General features: G+C 44.7%; 1 protein-coding gene and 1 long non-coding RNA gene across 8 annotated transcripts in view; one reads left to right on the top strand and one right to left on the bottom strand.

Moving 5' to 3' along the window:
• Positions 1-1,250, bottom strand: part of WAC (WW domain containing adaptor with coiled-coil) — an 86,474-nt gene extending 85,224 nt beyond the window's left edge. The window contains exons 1-2 of one of the 5 annotated variants that reach the window (XM_028495771.2): positions 1,140-1,211; positions 306-342 (exon numbers count right to left, since the gene is read on the bottom strand). Coding sequence is in view for 2 of the 5 variants with exons in the window: in XM_024116420.3 (XP_023972188.1) it covers positions 306-342; positions 592-632 (78 nt within the window). In the remaining 3 variants the exon portion in view is untranslated. Of the gene's footprint in view, positions 1-305; positions 343-591; positions 935-1,139 lie in introns of those variants that run through there. The other 4 variants (XM_024116420.3, XM_024116418.3, XM_028495772.2 and 1 more) reach the window with 4 other exon arrangements.
• An 82-nt stretch (positions 1,251-1,332) lies between these two features.
• The window catches only part of LOC114487084 (uncharacterized), a 36,859-nt gene continuing 20,879 nt past the window's right edge, over positions 1,333-17,312 (top strand). For all 3 annotated transcript variants that reach the window (XR_003681705.2, XR_003681706.2, XR_008618462.1), the window contains exon 1: positions 1,333-1,646. This is a non-coding gene — a long non-coding RNA (uncharacterized lncRNA). The remainder of the gene's footprint in view (positions 1,647-17,312) is intronic.

Here is a 17,312-nt window from a genome sequence, read left to right as displayed (position 1 = left end):
AGGCCCCCGCGCCTCGCCCCACCGAGTCCCTCCCGCCCAGAGGCCCGAGTCCGGCCCCGCCCGGCCGAGAAGAGCTCCGCTCGCCACGCGGAGCTGCGCTTCCTCCAGTCACCTGTCAAGATGAGCGCCCACACCTCGCCGGCGAGCGCCGCGGGGGCCGAGCGCAGGCTGCGGGCGCCGCGGAGCCATGGCCCCGAAGGGCCTGCAGCGGCTCGCGAAGCCTGCGCTCGAGTAGCGGCTCCTCCCTCCCCGCCGGCCCCGCCAGCCCCACCGGCCCCTCCGGCCCGCGCCCGGCCCGCGGGTACCTGGTAAGGCTGCGCGTCCCCCCGCCGGTCGTGACAGCTGGAAAACAGGAAGAGAGGCGGCCTGAGGCCGGGGGCCCCGGCGCCCCCCCCGCGGAGCCCCCGGAGCCCGCCCGCGCGCACACGCATACTCGCGCCCGCCGCCGCCCGCCCGCCCGCGCGGCCGCTCCCCCTCCCGGCTGCTCCGGATCAGGGTTAACAACAAAAATGGCGGCGCGGCCGGCCCAGATAAGGAGCAGCCGCCCCCCCGCCGCCCGCCCCGCCGCCCCGAAACGAAAAGACGATTTACCCATCACTGAGTCTCTGCTGTTTCCTCGCATACATTACCATCAATGCCCGGCCTGTGAGCGTGTGTCGGGGACGGGGAGCGGCCGCGGAGCCGGGCGGCGGGCGGGCGCGCAGGCGGCGGGCGGCGCAGGGCCCGGCGCGCCCTCGGCGACGCTCAGCACCTCCCCGTCACTGGCGCCGGCGCTCCCGGGCCATCCCCTCCGTCCGCACCACGCTCACGCTCAGCTCGGCTCGGCTCGGCTCAGGCCGGGCAGCGGCGAACCGGGGGAGGGGAAACCAAGACGCGTCCGGCTCGGCCCCGCGCGCAGCGACTGCCTCCTCCGCCTTCGCCTCCTCCCGCTCCGCCGCCGCCTCCCCTCCTCCCCCCGCCGCCGCCGCCGGGTCCTCCTCCTCCTGCCGCCGCCGCCGCCGCCGCTGGTGCCGCCGCTGCCGCTCCACCAACTACATCCGGGCAACTCGGCCGCTGCGGCCTTCGGAAACCCTCGGCACTTTCCGCCGCGCCCCTCCTCTCCCACCCTCGCGCGCTCCGGAACGCCGCCTTCGGCAAACCTCGGCTCGCCGCGGCCCTCCTCTTCCTCCGCGGCCTGGCTCGCCTCCTCGCGACCCGTCCGCTCTTTCCGGTCGCCGCTGCGGGCCCGCACGCGCGCGTCCGGCCGCCGCCCTTCCACTTTAGGGGTAGTCCGGCTCGGGGAGCCGCCCGAGGCTGGTCCCGGGGGCCCCGGGGCGCGCGGGGCGGGCGACGCCTTCGGGAGGAGGCCGGTGGGGCGCGCGAGGAGCCATCGCGGACTTAATAAGGGCGGCTGCGCTGCTGCGCGTGCGCCCGGCGGCGCGGGGCGGGGAGGCGTCCCGGAGGAGCGCGCGGGCCGCCGCCCCCGCCCCTGCCCGCTCCGGCCGGGAAGCCCCTGGTTGGGCCGCGGGCGGACGGTGGCACAGGTGCCCGCTCCGCGCGCGGGGACGCGAGCTTCCCCGGAGGCCCGCTCTTCGGAGCCGGACCCGGGGCCTGTGCGGCGGCCTGGGGCGGGCAGGGCGCGCCCCTGGGCTGTTGGCGTCTTAGAAGTAAGTCATCGCCGGAAGCGCGGGGCGAGGGCGGCGTGCGTTCCGGGTCACTGCGCGGAGCGCCCGGAGCCCGTGGGCCTGCGCCCACCGGGTGGGGGGTCCGTGGGGGAAGAGCGAGCGCCGCCCGGGCCGCTGATTGGAAACGCGCGATGCCCCTGCACGCGTGGGGGAGGGGGGGAACCTTGGAAAAAGTGTTGTTTACTGTTTTCCACCCCTAGCCGCGCCCTCCCCTCCGTCTCCTTTCTTCGTTAACCATTTTTCTCTCTTCTGGCTCCTCTTCGCTCACGTGCGGTCGCTTGGAGGTTCTGCATGTGAATGGAGGCCTGGGGAGTGCTCAGGGAATTGCTGTCAAGGGAATTTGGTAGCGCGCTCCAGGCACAGTAGCAGAGTTGGCACGTTGGGAGGGAGAAAATCAACTCTGTCCCCCCGCTAGGCTTTCCTGGACGGCGGTGGTATCCAGGTGGTTTTATTTCTCCTTCTGTTCTAAACTTCTTGTAAGGCAACACTGAATGAAGAGAAGTGTAATAAACATACAACAGTTTACATGGAAAAAAGAGGCAAGGTAGGAAACAAATCAGAAGAAACAAGGTCCTTCCGAAGAACTGATTTAATTGGTATCCAACCAGTTACATTATGGCTGGCCTAATGAAGAGGTGGAACGATGCGGGGAAGAAGGCCCAGAAATCACAGCTGATGGAAAAAGAAATAAAAAAGAATTACGTAGCCTTATTTGTCACATCTACCTGCCAAAACCTAAGATTATTGCCGTTTGGGAAGACTAGTAAAGTCCACTTAAGGCCCACCGAAGCTGTCAGTAACTAAGAAAAAAACTGCCAATGACTGAAATGAGGAAAACAAGAAAAGAAAAACCGGAGTCTTTTAAGTGCAGTTTCTAAACACTTTTGTGACAACTGCACTGAAGATGAAAGACATCAGATTGGAAGAGTACAGAAAGTAATACATAAATCTCATGCAGAAACTTTTGGAAAGCTGGCAGCAAAATTTGTTACTAATTTCTTGTTTGATGATTAGATGTCTGCTGAACTTGTTATATACCCTTTGATCAAAAGCAGGAAGCTGGGCTGAGACACACAGCAAACAGCTCTAGGCAGTGTACAGTCGGTCTTCGTTATTCGCACATTCCATGTCTGCGAATTCACCTGCTCACTGCAATGTATTTGTAATCCCCGAATCGGTATCCACAGGGTTCGTGGACGTGCGCAGTGAAAAATGTGACTTGCCTGACAGGCACTACTGAGGTTAAAGGAACCGACACTCAGCCTTGTTATGTCAGCTCTTGTGCTGTGAACAGGTGTGCTTTTCACAGTACATACAGTGTCATGTTTTTAGCAACTTTTTTGTGCTTTTTACTAGTGGCTTTCGTGTTTTAAGTGCCTCCACACCCCCACCCTAGGTGTATTGCTGAGCTGCTGTCTAGTATTCCTAAGCAGAAGAAGGCTGTGTTCTTTGTGGAGAATACGTATGTCCTGCATTGGGTTCATTTAGGGTTATCATTAGTGCTCTTGGCCGTGATGAGGTCAGTGCTGATGAATCAACAGTACGTTAAATAAGATGTCTAAACAGGAACGCACATAAACAAGGTTAGGTATCAGTCAGTTGACGAAAATGTGACCGCAGGATCTTAGGAACCTAACCCTGTGCTCCTCCAGGAGAAGTTTAGCGTTCCGGGTGACTTTATAGAACACAGATGCCTCAGATAATGAGAATCGACTGTTTACTAAAGGACACATCTAAATGTTACCCGCATCTTTAAAATCTCATCTCGTCGCCTGCTTTAGATTCTATTATCTGTTGTTGTGAGTCCTTTGGAAATACCTTCCATTGCCTTCGCCCTCCACTTTACATATCTAACCCACAGACCCGCTCAATTCCCTGTATGCTTGAGGAAAATGTAACACTTGCTGAGTCTGAAAAGAGCTCCCTGTGTTCCTCACCCCCTCCCACTAACCTCCCTGATCTGTTTACCCTGCCCTCTTCAACAGCTGTTTAACCTCTTCTAAACCTGACAGTACATCCCCAGTCCTTGCTGGGTTGCTTCTTGTTTCTCTAAGATGATAGACGGAATCAGAAATCTGTAACAGCTCTGGCCTACGCCCACCTTGCATCTACCAACCTTCCTCCATCTGAATACGCTGCTAACCTCCATAGCTGGATGGATGGTCCAAATTCCTGTCCAAGACCAAAATTGCCACTTTTGCACTGAGTTCCATTTTACTCTTGGAATTGTCCTCTTTCCTTAGCAAATTTTCCCCTCTCAACTTGATTGTTTTTGTCAACTTGTAAAGATTTTAATAGCTAAAATCTTGATCATATCTCCCTCCAAATACTACCCGATTGCTCTGATCTGTTCTCCTATACAGAAGAACTTCATTTGCACATCTGCTACTCTCTTGAACCCACAAGTCAGACTTGATCCCCAGACTCCACTGAAAGTAAGGCTTCGGATCCTCGGGAGCCTCCACGTTCTCAAACCCGACTTTCGTTTCTCAGTCTTCATCTCACGCCACCTGTCAAACAACATTTGACACAGCTGATGACTTACTCTCTTCCTCCTGAAGCCCCTTTTCTTGCCTGCCAGAATTCCATCCTGTATTTCTCTCTTGCTTCCTAACTGACTGTTACTTAGTCCCCTTGCTGCTTCCCCTCTTTTCCAGCCTCCAAATGCTGGAGTATCCCAGGATTCGGATCTCGCAACTTGGACTGCTTCTCCTCTCTGTTCTTTCTCCCTCAGCAGCCCCATCCGGATCTCTGGCCAAATGAAACCCACGTTTGAATCTCCAGCCCACACCTTTCCCCTAAACACTAGACTCTCACTTAACTGCCTACTTTGCAGCACTGCTTGAATGTCTAATAGGCATGGCAGATTTAATATAGTCTAAACCAGACTGTTAACCTCCCTCCCACCCCCACAAAGAACTGTGATTCAGTGTTCCCTATTTCATGAAATGGCAACTCCATTCTTCCAGACCAAAAACTTTGGCGTCATCCTTGATTCTTTCATACCTCACATCTACTCCATCAGCAAATCCCACCAGCGCTATCTTAAAAATATACCCAGAGTCTGATATCACCTCACCATCTCCATCACAGCCACTCTGATCCAAACTGCCGTCTTCTTATACCTAGACAATAGCAAAGGCCACCGAGCTGATCTCCCACTTCTACACTTGCTTCCACGTCATCTACTCACTCACGGCAGCAGGCAGGGTGATCCCTTTGAAAGTCAACATCACTCCTCTCTTAAAGCCCACTGATGGCTTCCCATCTCACTCAGAACAAAAGCCGTGGTCTTCCATTCTTACCGTGGTCTGCAGGGCCCTGCGTAAACCGCTCCCGCCCACCTTACCTCTGGTTTCACATCCAGTATGACATTTTTGCGTGCTCAGTCTTTTCCCACCACTCCATCCTCCACTTTTCTCCACTATACCAAGCATGTCTCTGTCTCAGGGCCTCTGCACTAGTATCCTCCTGCCTGAATGCTCTTCCCCTTGGTACCCACTTGACTCACACTGTCACTTTTTCAGGTCTCTGCTCAAATCTCTCATCAGAAAGGTCTGAACTCTGAGAACTATGTAAACAGCACCCCACCACCATCTCTCTCCCTTACCTTGCTCTGTTTTTCCTGTACCGCTTGCCACGTATTATGTTGTGTATTTTGTTTATTGGTTGTCTCCCACTAGAATGAAGGTTCTGTGTGACATAATCAGATAAATATTTGGTGAGTGAAAGAATATTTACCTACAAAAATATATACAAAGAAAATAGCAAAATATTGTAATTCTCACGAGGAAAAAGATACGTGGCTTTATTTCTGTTTGCTCTCTTAAAGAATAGAATTATAAATTGAGTCCTGCTGTCACAAATTAAACGGGAATAAAGCTGGATTATTCCTAATACTCGTAAAATATTGTAAAAGGTAACATTTGAAAATTTATATAAATTCACATATATAGCAAATCTTATGCAGACTACTGGCATTTCTATTGAATGAGAGATCTCAAATTTGTGAATGAGCAGCAAGATCCATATTTCAGCCAATAAATTAACACATATCAACCATTATGGGGGAGATCTATCAGCCGGAAGGCCATAGGTGACCCTGATTTTAGTGTGACCCTATTGGTGGAGGAAGAATTAGAAAGTCATGTCATCAGACCTCTAGTTGTAAAAGAGACTTTAAAAAGGTTTGCTAAAATTTTTAAAGGGTCACAAAGTGAGAATACATTCTCTGAAATTTTTACCAAGCGCTTTTCCTTTCTTTTTTCTCTGTCCTTGCCCTTCTCTCAACTTGGCACAGCTTAGAGTTTAAATCATGGGTTTGGGAATCAGAATGACGTAATGTGGAGCTCTGGCTACATTACTGACTGACAGCAGTGGAACCTTGGGCTAATTGTCAGAGTCTCAGAGCTTATGCTTCCTCACCCCTAAAACTGACTTAATAGGGTATAGGGCTGTTTGTAAAAAGTTAAAGAACTTCCGTAAATAATTTAGCAGCACATGGCACATACATAACTCCACTGCTGGTGGATATCATTCATTCATTCAAAAAAAAGCGTTACTGAGTTTCTGTGTATCATGTCTTGGGAACATAGTATTAAGCAAATTCACTTGGTCTCTGCTCCTATGGAGTTTATGTTTTAACTAAGTGCAGTACATAACTAAAAGGAGACCCTTTGTGTTCTCAGATTTGTGATGTGAGGCTTTCATTCAACTGTGTTGAAAAATAGCAAAAATGCAACAAAGATTATGATTTAGAAAAGGGGAGTAAAAACTTCCAGGACAGCACCATATCAGTGTATGGTATATCCTTCTAAGCTGGGGTAATAGTGTAAATAATGGAATCAGCAGGTCCTGGGATTCCCACCCTCCCCACACTCCACCAGGATCCTTATTGACTCATGTATTCACAGTTGAGCTAAGTTCTGGATTTACAACTTGCCCATTTTTTTTTTTAAAGTTTCTCCCAGTGATAGATAACAAAGTGCAGCCAAGATTGAGAACTATACCCTAAACCCTTTGCCTCTGGGAAAACTTCAGCCTCGATTAACCCAACTATTCACTTTCTCGGTACCTGGAAGCAGTTGCATGCTGCTGAAGGCTGTTGAGTGAACTTCTGAATAGACTGATTCCACTAAAATCTCATGATCACCAAATAGACGGACCCTCAGTACAGACAGACAGTCTTAGACATTTCTCTCTTCAACCCCCTCATCTACTCCAAAAAGTTTCTCTAACTTCCACTCTCCTCTCACTGTGCTGCCTCCCCTTCACTTTCAGAAGATAGCACCTCCTTCCTCCTAAACTGAAGCCCCCAAATGGAAATTTCTTCCTGCCTCAAAATAGCCAAATTTACCTACACACAACTTATCTTTCCTTCTACTTACTCAACAGTTTACTGAGAAACCACTAGTGCTGGGAATACATCGATGAACAATACAGACAAAAAACTCTGCTCTCCTGGGGCTTATATATGAGTGGGAAAAAACAAACATAAATAAGTGATATGGTAGTTTGGAAAATAGTAAGTGCTATGGAGAAGAGTGGAGAATGATAGGGAGAACTAGATTAGGAATAATTTTTTTTTTTTTTTTTTTTGTGGTACGCGGGCCTCTCACTGTTGTGGCCTCTCCCATTGCAGAGTGCAGGCTCCGGATGCACAGGCTCAGCAGCCATGGCTCACGGGCCCAGGCGCACCGCGGCACGTGGGATCCTCCCAGACCGGGGCACGAACCCATGTCCCCTGCATCGGCAGGCAGACTCTCAACCACTGCGCCACCAGGGAAGCCCAGGAATAATATTTTAAACAGAGTGGTCATTGAGGTGACATTTAAGCAGAGACTTAAAGGTGATGAGAGAGGGGAGTGTTCCTGGAAAAGGGAACGGTGAGAGCAAATGTGCTGAGGCAGGAGTGTGTCTGGCATGTTCAAGAGCAATAAGGAAAGCTGTGTAGGTGAAACGTATTGACCGAAGGGGAAAGTATGAGGAAATGAGGTCAAATAGTTTAAAGGAAGGGATGGGGGAGTAGGTGATGAAGGATCAAATAAGCCATTATAAGAAGGCTGGCTTTTATTCTGAGACAGATGAGAAGCCACTGGGGAGTTGAGCAGAGAAGTGACACTGGCTACTGTGTTGAGAATAGTCTTTATGACAAGGAAGGATGCAGAGAAACTAGTTAGGATGCTACTGCATTGTCCAAAGTTCACTGTTTCAAAACAGGAGTTAAGCCTCATCTCTAAGGCCATTTCCTTCACATATGCTTTCCAGCCTTCCACTTTAAGGAACTAGAACAAGAAGAGAAAAGTAAATCCAGCAATAGCAGAAGGAAGGAAACAAGGTAAGAGGAGAGATAAATGATATAGACAATAGAAAACTACAATCAATGAAACCAGAAGTTGGTTCTTTGAAAAGATCAATAAAATTAACCTTTAAATAGAATGACCAAGAAAAAAAGAAGATCCAAATTACTAAAATTAGGAAAAAATGGGGATATTATTATCAACATTTAGAAATAAAAAGAATTATAAGAAAATACTATTAACATTTGTATCCCAACCAATTTGATGACCTAGATGAAGTGTACAGATTCCCAGAAACAAAGTACCAAAACTGACTCGAGAAGAAATAGAATAGACTTAACAACGTTACAAGTAAGAATATTGAATGAGTAATCAAAAAACTTCCAGCAAAGAAAAGCCCAGAATCATATGGCTTCACTGGTGACTTCTATCAAACATTTGTAAAAACACCACCAGTCCTCAAACTCTTAGAAAAATTAGAGGAAGAGAGAACCTCTTTCTCTAGGCCAGCATTACCCTGATAACAAAGCCAGACAAAGACATCACAAGAAAATAAAACTACCAACGTAGTCCCTAATGAATATAGATACAAAGTGTCCCTAATGAATATAAATACAAAAATTCTCAACAAAAGTATCCCAGCAGCATGTTTAAATGATTACATACCATGACCGACTGGAATCCACAAAATTATTAGTGCTAATAAATTTAGCAAAGTCACAAGGTGCAGGATCAACAAAAACCCGTTTTCTTCCTATACATTTGCAATGAACATTCCAAAAAATAACACAATTCCATTTACAATAGCATCAAATAAAATACTATGAAATAAGTTTAAATGAGACGTAAACTACGTTGAAAACTACAAAACATTGTTGAAAGAAAGCTACACAACATTGAAAACTATTTACAAAATACTAAAGACCTAATTAATGGAAAGACATTCTTGTTCATATTTTGGAAGACTTAATATTGTTTGAATGCCAAACTGATCTACAGATTCATTGCAATCCCTATCAAAATTCCAACTACGTTTTTTTGCAGAAATTGAGAAGTTGATCCTAAAATTTGTATAGAGTTACAAGGGACCCCAAAACAATCTTCAAAAAGAAGAAAGTTGGAAGACTCATACTTCCTGATATCAAAGCTTACTACAAAGCTACAGTCATCAGCACAGTGTGGTATTGGCGGAAGGTTAGATTGATAAGTCAGTATAATAGAATTGAGAGCCCAGAAATAAACCCACACGTGTGTGTTAAATTGATTTTTGACAAAGATGTCAAAACATCACTGGTGGAAGACTTGTATTTTCAGTAAATGCTGCTGAGAAAATTGTATATCCACATGCAAATTAATCCGTTTGAACCCTTACCTCACACCATATAAAAACATTAACTCAAAATGTAAGAGGGCAACTCTACAAGTCTTAAAATATTGGGGGTAAATCTACATGACTTTGGATTTGGCAATGTTATTCTTAGATATGACAGCAGAAGCACGAGTAACAAAATGAAAAGTAGATAAAGGGATTTCATCAAAATTTAAAACTTCTGTGCATCAAATGACACCATCAAGAAAAAGCCCACTGAGTGGGAGAAATATTTGCAAATCATATACATGATGAGAGTCTATTATCTTAAATATATAAATAACTCTCATAAAGTTATCAATAAAAAACAACCCAACTTTTAAATGGTCAAAGCACTTGAATAGACATTTCTCCAAGGAAGATATTTTAATGGCCAACAGTATATGAAAAGATGCTCAATATCATGCCATTAAGGAAGTATTAATACAAATCAAAACCACAATGAGATACCACATCACACCCACTAGAATGACTATAATTAAAAATCAAACCAGTGTTGACAAGGATGTGGAGAAATTGGAACCCTCATAAATTGCTAGTGGGAAAGTAAAATGGTGCAGCCACTATGGAAAACTGTTTGGTGGTTCTTCAGAAGTTTAAACATAGGATTACTTTATGACTCAGCAGTTTCTACTCATAAATATATACTCCAGAGAAATGAAAACAGGTATTTAAACAAAAGCTTGTACCTGAATGTAGCCAAATAATGACCAAAAGTGGAAACATCCAAAGTGTCCATCAAAATATGAATGGATAAATTGTGGTATATACATACAATGGAATATTATTCAGCCATAAATAGGAGTGAGGTACTGATACAGGGTACAACATGGATCAACCTTGAAAAACCTGCCAAGTGAAAGAAGCCAGACACACACAGAAAAACACATAAGATTCTAATTCCATTGGTGTGAAATGTCTAGAATAAGCAAATGCATAGAGATAGATTAGTAGTCACCAGGGACTAGGGAGACATAGGATTGGGGAGTTACTGCTTGGTATGGAGTTTCTTTGTTGAGTGATGAAATGTCCAAATTTAGACAGTGCTGATGGTTTCAGATGTGAATGTACTGGAAGTCACTGAATTGTACATTAAAATGGTGAATTTTATGTTGTAAATTTTACCTCAATTTTAAAAACAAAAAAAACAAAGAATCGGTGCCTCCCCTCACTATTTTCTTTCCAAGCACTCTGTCTACTCCCATGGCCTCTGTGTATAGTTACCACCTATACACAGATGGCTCACTAATTTGTATCTCTAGCTCAGATCTTTTTTCTAAGTTCCAGGCCTGAATATCCAACTACTTACTTACCGAACACCGCCACATGAAAGCTTCAAATGCATCTTTGAAATGTAGAAAACCGAGATCATTCCCTGGCCTTTCAAACTGGGTCATCTTTGAATGTTCCCTATCAGTAAAGGTTAAAAATAGCTCACACTCATTGAGGGTTCACCTCGTGTTAGGGCTGAAATAAGTGCTTTACATCCATCAGTTCATTCAGTCCTCATAAGAACCTCATATATTATCTGCTTTTCGCACAGAGAAAATTGAGAGGTCAAATAACTTGTGGATATCACACACCATGCAAGTAAAGCTAACTTTGAGCAAAGGCATCCTGACTTCTCTCTTTTTTTAAAATTAATTTATATATTTTTTTGCTGTGTTGGGTCTTCACTGCTGCATGTGGCCTTTCTCTAGTTGTGGCGAGCAGGGGCTACTTTTCGTTGTGGTGTGCGGGCTTCTCATTGCGGTGGCTTCTCGTCGTGGAGCTCGGGCTCTAGGCATTCGGGCCTCAGTAGTTGTGGCACACGGGCTCAGCAGTTGTGGTTCGCAGGCTCTAGAGCGTAGGCTCAGTAGTTGTGGCGCACGAGCTTAGTTGCTCTGCGGCATGTGGGATCTTCCGGGACCAGGTATTGAACCCGTGTCCCCTGCATTGGCAGGCGATTCTTAACCACTGTGCCACCAGGGAAGTCCCATCCTGACTTCTCAAAGTCTATGTTCGCAATACTGCTGGACCATCATCTACCTTTTTATAGAAACCTAAAAGTCATTCTTGTCATTTCTCTCCTTTGCACGCCATAGCCAATTCCTTATTAGGTCCTATTGACTTGATTTCCTAAATATCTCTCACTCTATCCAGTTCCTTTTATCTGTACTACCACCAGCCTCATCCAAGCCACTATCTTTTGTCTATACAATGGCTTCCTAATTGACCACTCCATGTCTAGTGAGAACCACCTAATGAAAAATAATTATAATTTTGTATCTTCCAAGTAGGGAGTTCATATTGTCTTATGCCCATGCAGCATTTACAAGTATTAATCAAATTTGGCCACATAGAAAACCTTACTGAATTTCAAAAGCTAGTAATCTTAAAAGCTACTCTTAAGATCTCAGTGCAGTAAAACTTGAAGTCAACAAAGGTTACCTTTATTTCTTGATTTTTTTTTTTAGATTTTTTTTTTTGACATGGACCTTGTTTTTTTTAAGTCTTTATTGAATTTGTTACAATATTGCTTCTGTTTTATGTTTTGGTTTTGGTTTAATGGCCACGAGGCATGTGGGATCTTAGCTCCCCGACCAGGGATCAAACCCTCACCCCCTGCACTGGAAGGCAAAGTCTTAACCACTGGACCGCAAGGGAAGTCCCCTATTTCTTGATTTTTAACTTCTGGTTCATCGTCAGTATCTCCAACACTCCTGCCTTCCTTCTTGGTGATTTTAATATGCATATCAATGCTCTAATACCTTGGCTCCCATCTTCTTGAACACCTCTCCTTTTCACTCTGCCTAAGTCATTCCCTTGATCATTCTCTAGTTGGAGCTTCTTATACCAGTAACTACAAGCCCTCCATGTTCTCCATTTCATGCATCCCCTTCTCTGACCATCACCTCCTGTTTTCCAGCTCACCCCTCTAGATATCTGATTCTCGACAATTCTTCAAACTCATTGAGAATTCCAGTTATTGATTCTATCACTGTTTCACTGCCCCTTACCCTTAGTTCCCTCTTTACCCTGTTTAAATTCCATAGTCAATCATTGATCACTCCCTTAGATATTCCCTTGATTTCTTCTCCTGATTCCTCATACTCTCCTGGCAAAACCATAACTCATACCTGGCTCCCAGGTACCTGAACATGACTGGAAGAAAAATGAAAGCATGGTAAGAGGTCTCACTTTAAATTTATGAACACAAACCTCAGCTGATCTCAAAATGCTGCCAGGCAATCACTCTCCCGTTTTCTTACACAACTATTTGATACAGTTCTTCAAATATTTACTACTTTCTACTCCCAGTCTTACCCTCAGTGATAACTTTTCATACTTCCTGGAGAAAACTGAAGCAATCAGAAGAGAGCTCCTGCCACTATATCTATCTGCCTGTCAGCATTTGAACTCATGTACTCTGCTTTCCAGCCCATCACCGTATGAAAACCATCCATGTTCTCCACATTCTTATCTAAAATCAGCGTCTCTGCTTGTGTACTAGATCAGGGATCAGCAAACTGCAGCCTGTAGGCCAAACACTGGTCTTTGTTTTTATACGGCCCATGAACCAAGAATGGTTTTTACATTTTTTAATGGTTGCGGGGGGGAAAAGACTATACAACAGAGACCAGGAGTGGCCCTAAGTTATTCACTGTCTAGCTCTTTACAGAAGAAGTTTTCTGATTCCTATACTAAATCTATCCTCACTCACCTACCCGATGATATTGATTCAACAATTCTCCCTTTTCTCTCTTACATTAACAAGTTTTTCCCTCCATACTGGATTATTTCCACCATCGTTCAAGCATTCTGTTATTTCTCTCATTTAAAAAAAGTACAAAACTTGATCTCCCTTCCCTCGCTTGTTACTGTCCCATTTCTTTGCTCCCCTTTGCAGCGCTGCTTCTTGCAATAACAGTCTATAACTTGTCTCACGTTTCTCCCTTCTAATTCTCACTCGAATCTACTCCCAACTAGGCTTTCACTATCACCAAAACTGCTCCTGTCAAGGTCACTGATACCCTCCATATGCTAATTCCAGTGGTTAATCTTCAATCCTAGTATTAGTTGACCTAACAGCAACACCTGACACAGTGGTTCACTCCTTCCTGCTTGATACACTTTCTTCACTTGATTTCCAGAACACCATGCTCTGTTTTCTCCCTACAGTACTGGTGTGTCCTTTACTGGTCTGGTGCTTCTCCCTGGTCTCACATTAGAGTACCTGAGGGCTCAGTCCATTCTCCATCTGTACATCTCGTTTCATGGCTTTCAAAACCACCTATTTGCTGGCAACTCCCAAATTTAAAACTACCCTTGACTTCTGAAATCCAGTTTCCTATATCTAACTGCCTACTCAGCATGTCCATTTACAAGTCAAATGAACATCTAAAACTTAACATCCAAAGCCAAATTCCTGATCTTCAACCCTAAACCTACTTAGTAGTCATCGTCGTTTTACTGATGCTGAATTCTATCCTTCATGTTTTTGAGGCTAAAAACTTTAGAGTCATTCTTGATTTCCCTGTTTTACACCACACACCCATTCTATCAAGAAATTCTGTTGGCTTTGCCTTTGGACTAGAACCAGAGTCTAATTACTTCCCTGTTCCTCCGCTGCCACCACCCCGATCCAAGCTGCTGCCATCCCTCGCTGGGCCTCTGCTCAGCTGCCTACTCCATGATCTCTGTTTCTCCCCTTGCTCTGCATAGTTTGTGCTCCATATAACAGCCAGTGATGCTTTAAAAATATAAATCTTACTGTGTCGCTCATCTGCTCAGAATTCTCCAGTGGTTCCCCATTTCATGAATAATGAAACCTAAAGTCTTAACAATGGCCTCCAAAGGCCCTACATAAACTGGGCCCTCTTGCCTCTCTGACCTCATGCCCAGTCCTCTGCCCGTACCTACCCCAGTGGCCTCCTTAGTCTTCATGTACTCTGGAGTCCTACTGCGTAAGGGCTTCTGCACAAGCTGCTTGCAGTCTTCTGCTGTATGTGCACTTGGGTAACTCCTTTGCCTCCTTTAAGTTCTTGCTCAAATTTCACCTTCTCAAAGAGGCCTAATTTGATCAACATATTTGAAATTGCAGCCCCCTACCTGCCCTTACGATTCGTCTTTCTCTGCTCTGTTTTTGTGTTACCTGTAACATCTACCATGTCCTAGAATGCTATATAATTTACTAATTATGTTTATTGTTTATTGCCTACCTCCTGCCCACTAATGTAACCTTTGGAGTCTTTGTCTCTGTTGCTCACTGATGTATCCCAAGCATATAGCTCATAGTTGATGCTCAATAAATATTTGATGAATAAATGAACAAATTTTTTTTAAACTTAACTTACTAACTTTCCAAACAATCTACTACACAATTATTAAATCATAGCTGCGATTACAAATTTTATACAAATTGAAAAACTAGAACAGTTTATATGAAAATACATGAGATACGAATAAAACTTAAATGCAGAGGAAAAAATCATACCTTTAAAGGAATATAATGCCAAACATATAAATTCTTACTGTGATCAGAGATCCGACTTGTGCTGTCTACCATCACCTGTTACATCCATCTCAGCCTAGCTACTGGACTTTCTCTCCCAAGGTTACTGCAATAGAACAGTGGTTCTCAAAGTGCAGTCATTGGGCTAATAGCATCAGCACCACTGGGAACTTGTTAGAAGGCAGATTCTGTTTTTTGGGGTTTTTTTTTCGCGGTACGCGGGCCTCTCACTGCTGTGGACTCTCCCATTGCGGAGCGCAGGCTCCGGACGCGCAGGCCCAGCGGCCGTGGCTCACGGGCCCAGCCGCTCCGCGGCATGTGGGATCCTCCCGGACCGGGGCACGAACCCGTGTCCCCTGCATCGGCAGGCGGACTCCCAACCACTGCGCCACCAGGGAAACCCTGCAGATTCTGTTTTAATAAGCCTCCAAGTGATTCTGATGCACATGATTGAGATTCAATATATTAGAATCAGGGAATTTATTTCTTACTGACTTTTCTCCTTCCAAGATCCAGGAAGAGGAGTAGAGTCTACTTTTGACTCAAATACTTTGTCTTGCATAGGGAGACAAATTTAATGGATCAGATAAGTTTATCATCCATGTTAACCAATATAAAATATCTTTAATTCTTCATGCATGTAAACTTTGAGTACCTTCTGTTTTTTAAGATGAGGCAAGATAAAAATATGGTACAGAAGAAAATTCACAATCATAGGCTTACATCTGTCTCAGAGGTTTTTATCCTGATTGAGGTTGATAATCACAGTCAGATCCTTATAGAATATCCTGTTTATTTAACACCTAAGTTTAAAAGAAGTACCAAGACGTATATTGAGAACATCTTAAGGATTTACAGAAGGATGTAAAACAATTTGACTAAATTGAAAGCCATTTAATTTCCTAGGTGGGATAACTTAATATTGTATAGGTGGACAGTGCTTCCAAATAAGTGCATAAATGTAATGCAGTTCCAATCACAATCACAACTTTGGGGAAGTGAATGTTGTTTGGGCAAATTCATACCAAAATTTATCTTGAGAAATGAACTCATTAAAAATTCAAAATTATGAGAAAGGAGAATGACGAGGGGGAGCTTTTCACACCATACATTAAAATTTACTATAAAGCAAAAGTAATTTAGGTTGTATGTTATGGATACTGGAAGAGACAAATACAAACGGAATGAAATGGTCAAAAATAGATCCATGTGGTTATAACAAATCACTGTATTATAAAGGAGAAATTGGAAATCAGTTGTAAAGTGTTGGAATATTCAAGAAATGTTGAGACAGTTACCCATTCTGAAAGAAAGAAAATTAGCTCCTCTCTTGGTATCATGCTCCAAAATGAATTCTTAGTGTATTACATCTCTAAATATTAAAAATTAAAGTACAGGGACTTCCCTGGTGGCACAGTGGTTAAGAATCTGCCTGCCAATGCAGGGGACATGAGTTCGAGCCCTGGTCCGGGGAGATCCCACATGCCACGGAGCAACTAAGTCCGTGCGCCACAACTACTGAGCCTGCGCTCTAGAGCCTGCGAGCCACAACTACTGAGCCCGCGAGCCACAGCTACTGAAGCCCACGCACCTAGAGCCCGTGCTCCGCAACAAGAGAAGCCACCACAGTGAGAAGCCCGCGCGCTGCAACGAAGAGTAGCCCCTGTTCAGTGCAGCTAGAGGAAGCCCATGCGTAGCAATGAAGACCCAACGTGACCAACAATAAATAAGTAAATAAAATTTATTTTTAAAAAAGAAAGAAAACTAGGGCAAATAGTTGGCTAAAGTCACAGAGATAATAAAAGCAGGAGGGCTGTGGCATTTGGGCCCTAGAAAATACTCTCTCATCCACTACACCATGCTACCTCGAAATGAATTAAAGCAGAATTTTCAAGTGTGAGCTGGGAGTAGTCAAGACACTTTCAAAAGAACTCTGAAGTCAAAACTTTTCATACTAATAAAGCATTATTTGACTTTTTCACTCTCTTTTCTGAGTGTACAGTACAGTTTTCCTGAGGCTACATGACAAGTGTTATCGCAAAAGACTGAGTGCAAAGCAGATGTGAGAATACAGCTGAGTTCCACGAAGGCAGATATTAATGAGACTCACAAAGATGTAGACAAAGCCACTCTGTGTTTTGAAAAATACTAAAAATATTTATGTTAACATGTAGTTTATTATTTTAAATGAATTAATAAACATTTTAGAATGTTCTTAGTTTTAATTTCTAACATGGTAAATATCAATAGGTAAAACCCACATAAACAAAAGTTCTTTGGAGTCCTCAATAATTTTTAAGGATGTAAAGGAGTCCTGAGACCACAAAGTTTGAGAACTACCAAATTAAAGAATTACTTTCAGGGACTTCCCTGGTGGCACAGTGGTTAAGAACCCGCCTGCCGGGCTTCCCTGGTGGCGCAGTGGTTGAGAGTCCGCCTGCCGATGCAGGGGACACGGGTTCGTGCCCCGGTCCGGGAAGATCCCA

The sequence above is a fragment of the Physeter macrocephalus genome, chromosome 11, assembly GCF_002837175.3.
Source record: "Physeter macrocephalus isolate SW-GA chromosome 11, ASM283717v5, whole genome shotgun sequence".
In the NCBI taxonomy this organism is placed as follows: domain Eukaryota; kingdom Metazoa; phylum Chordata; class Mammalia; order Artiodactyla; family Physeteridae; genus Physeter; species Physeter macrocephalus.
This window is presented reverse-complemented; position numbering and strand designations above follow the sequence as displayed.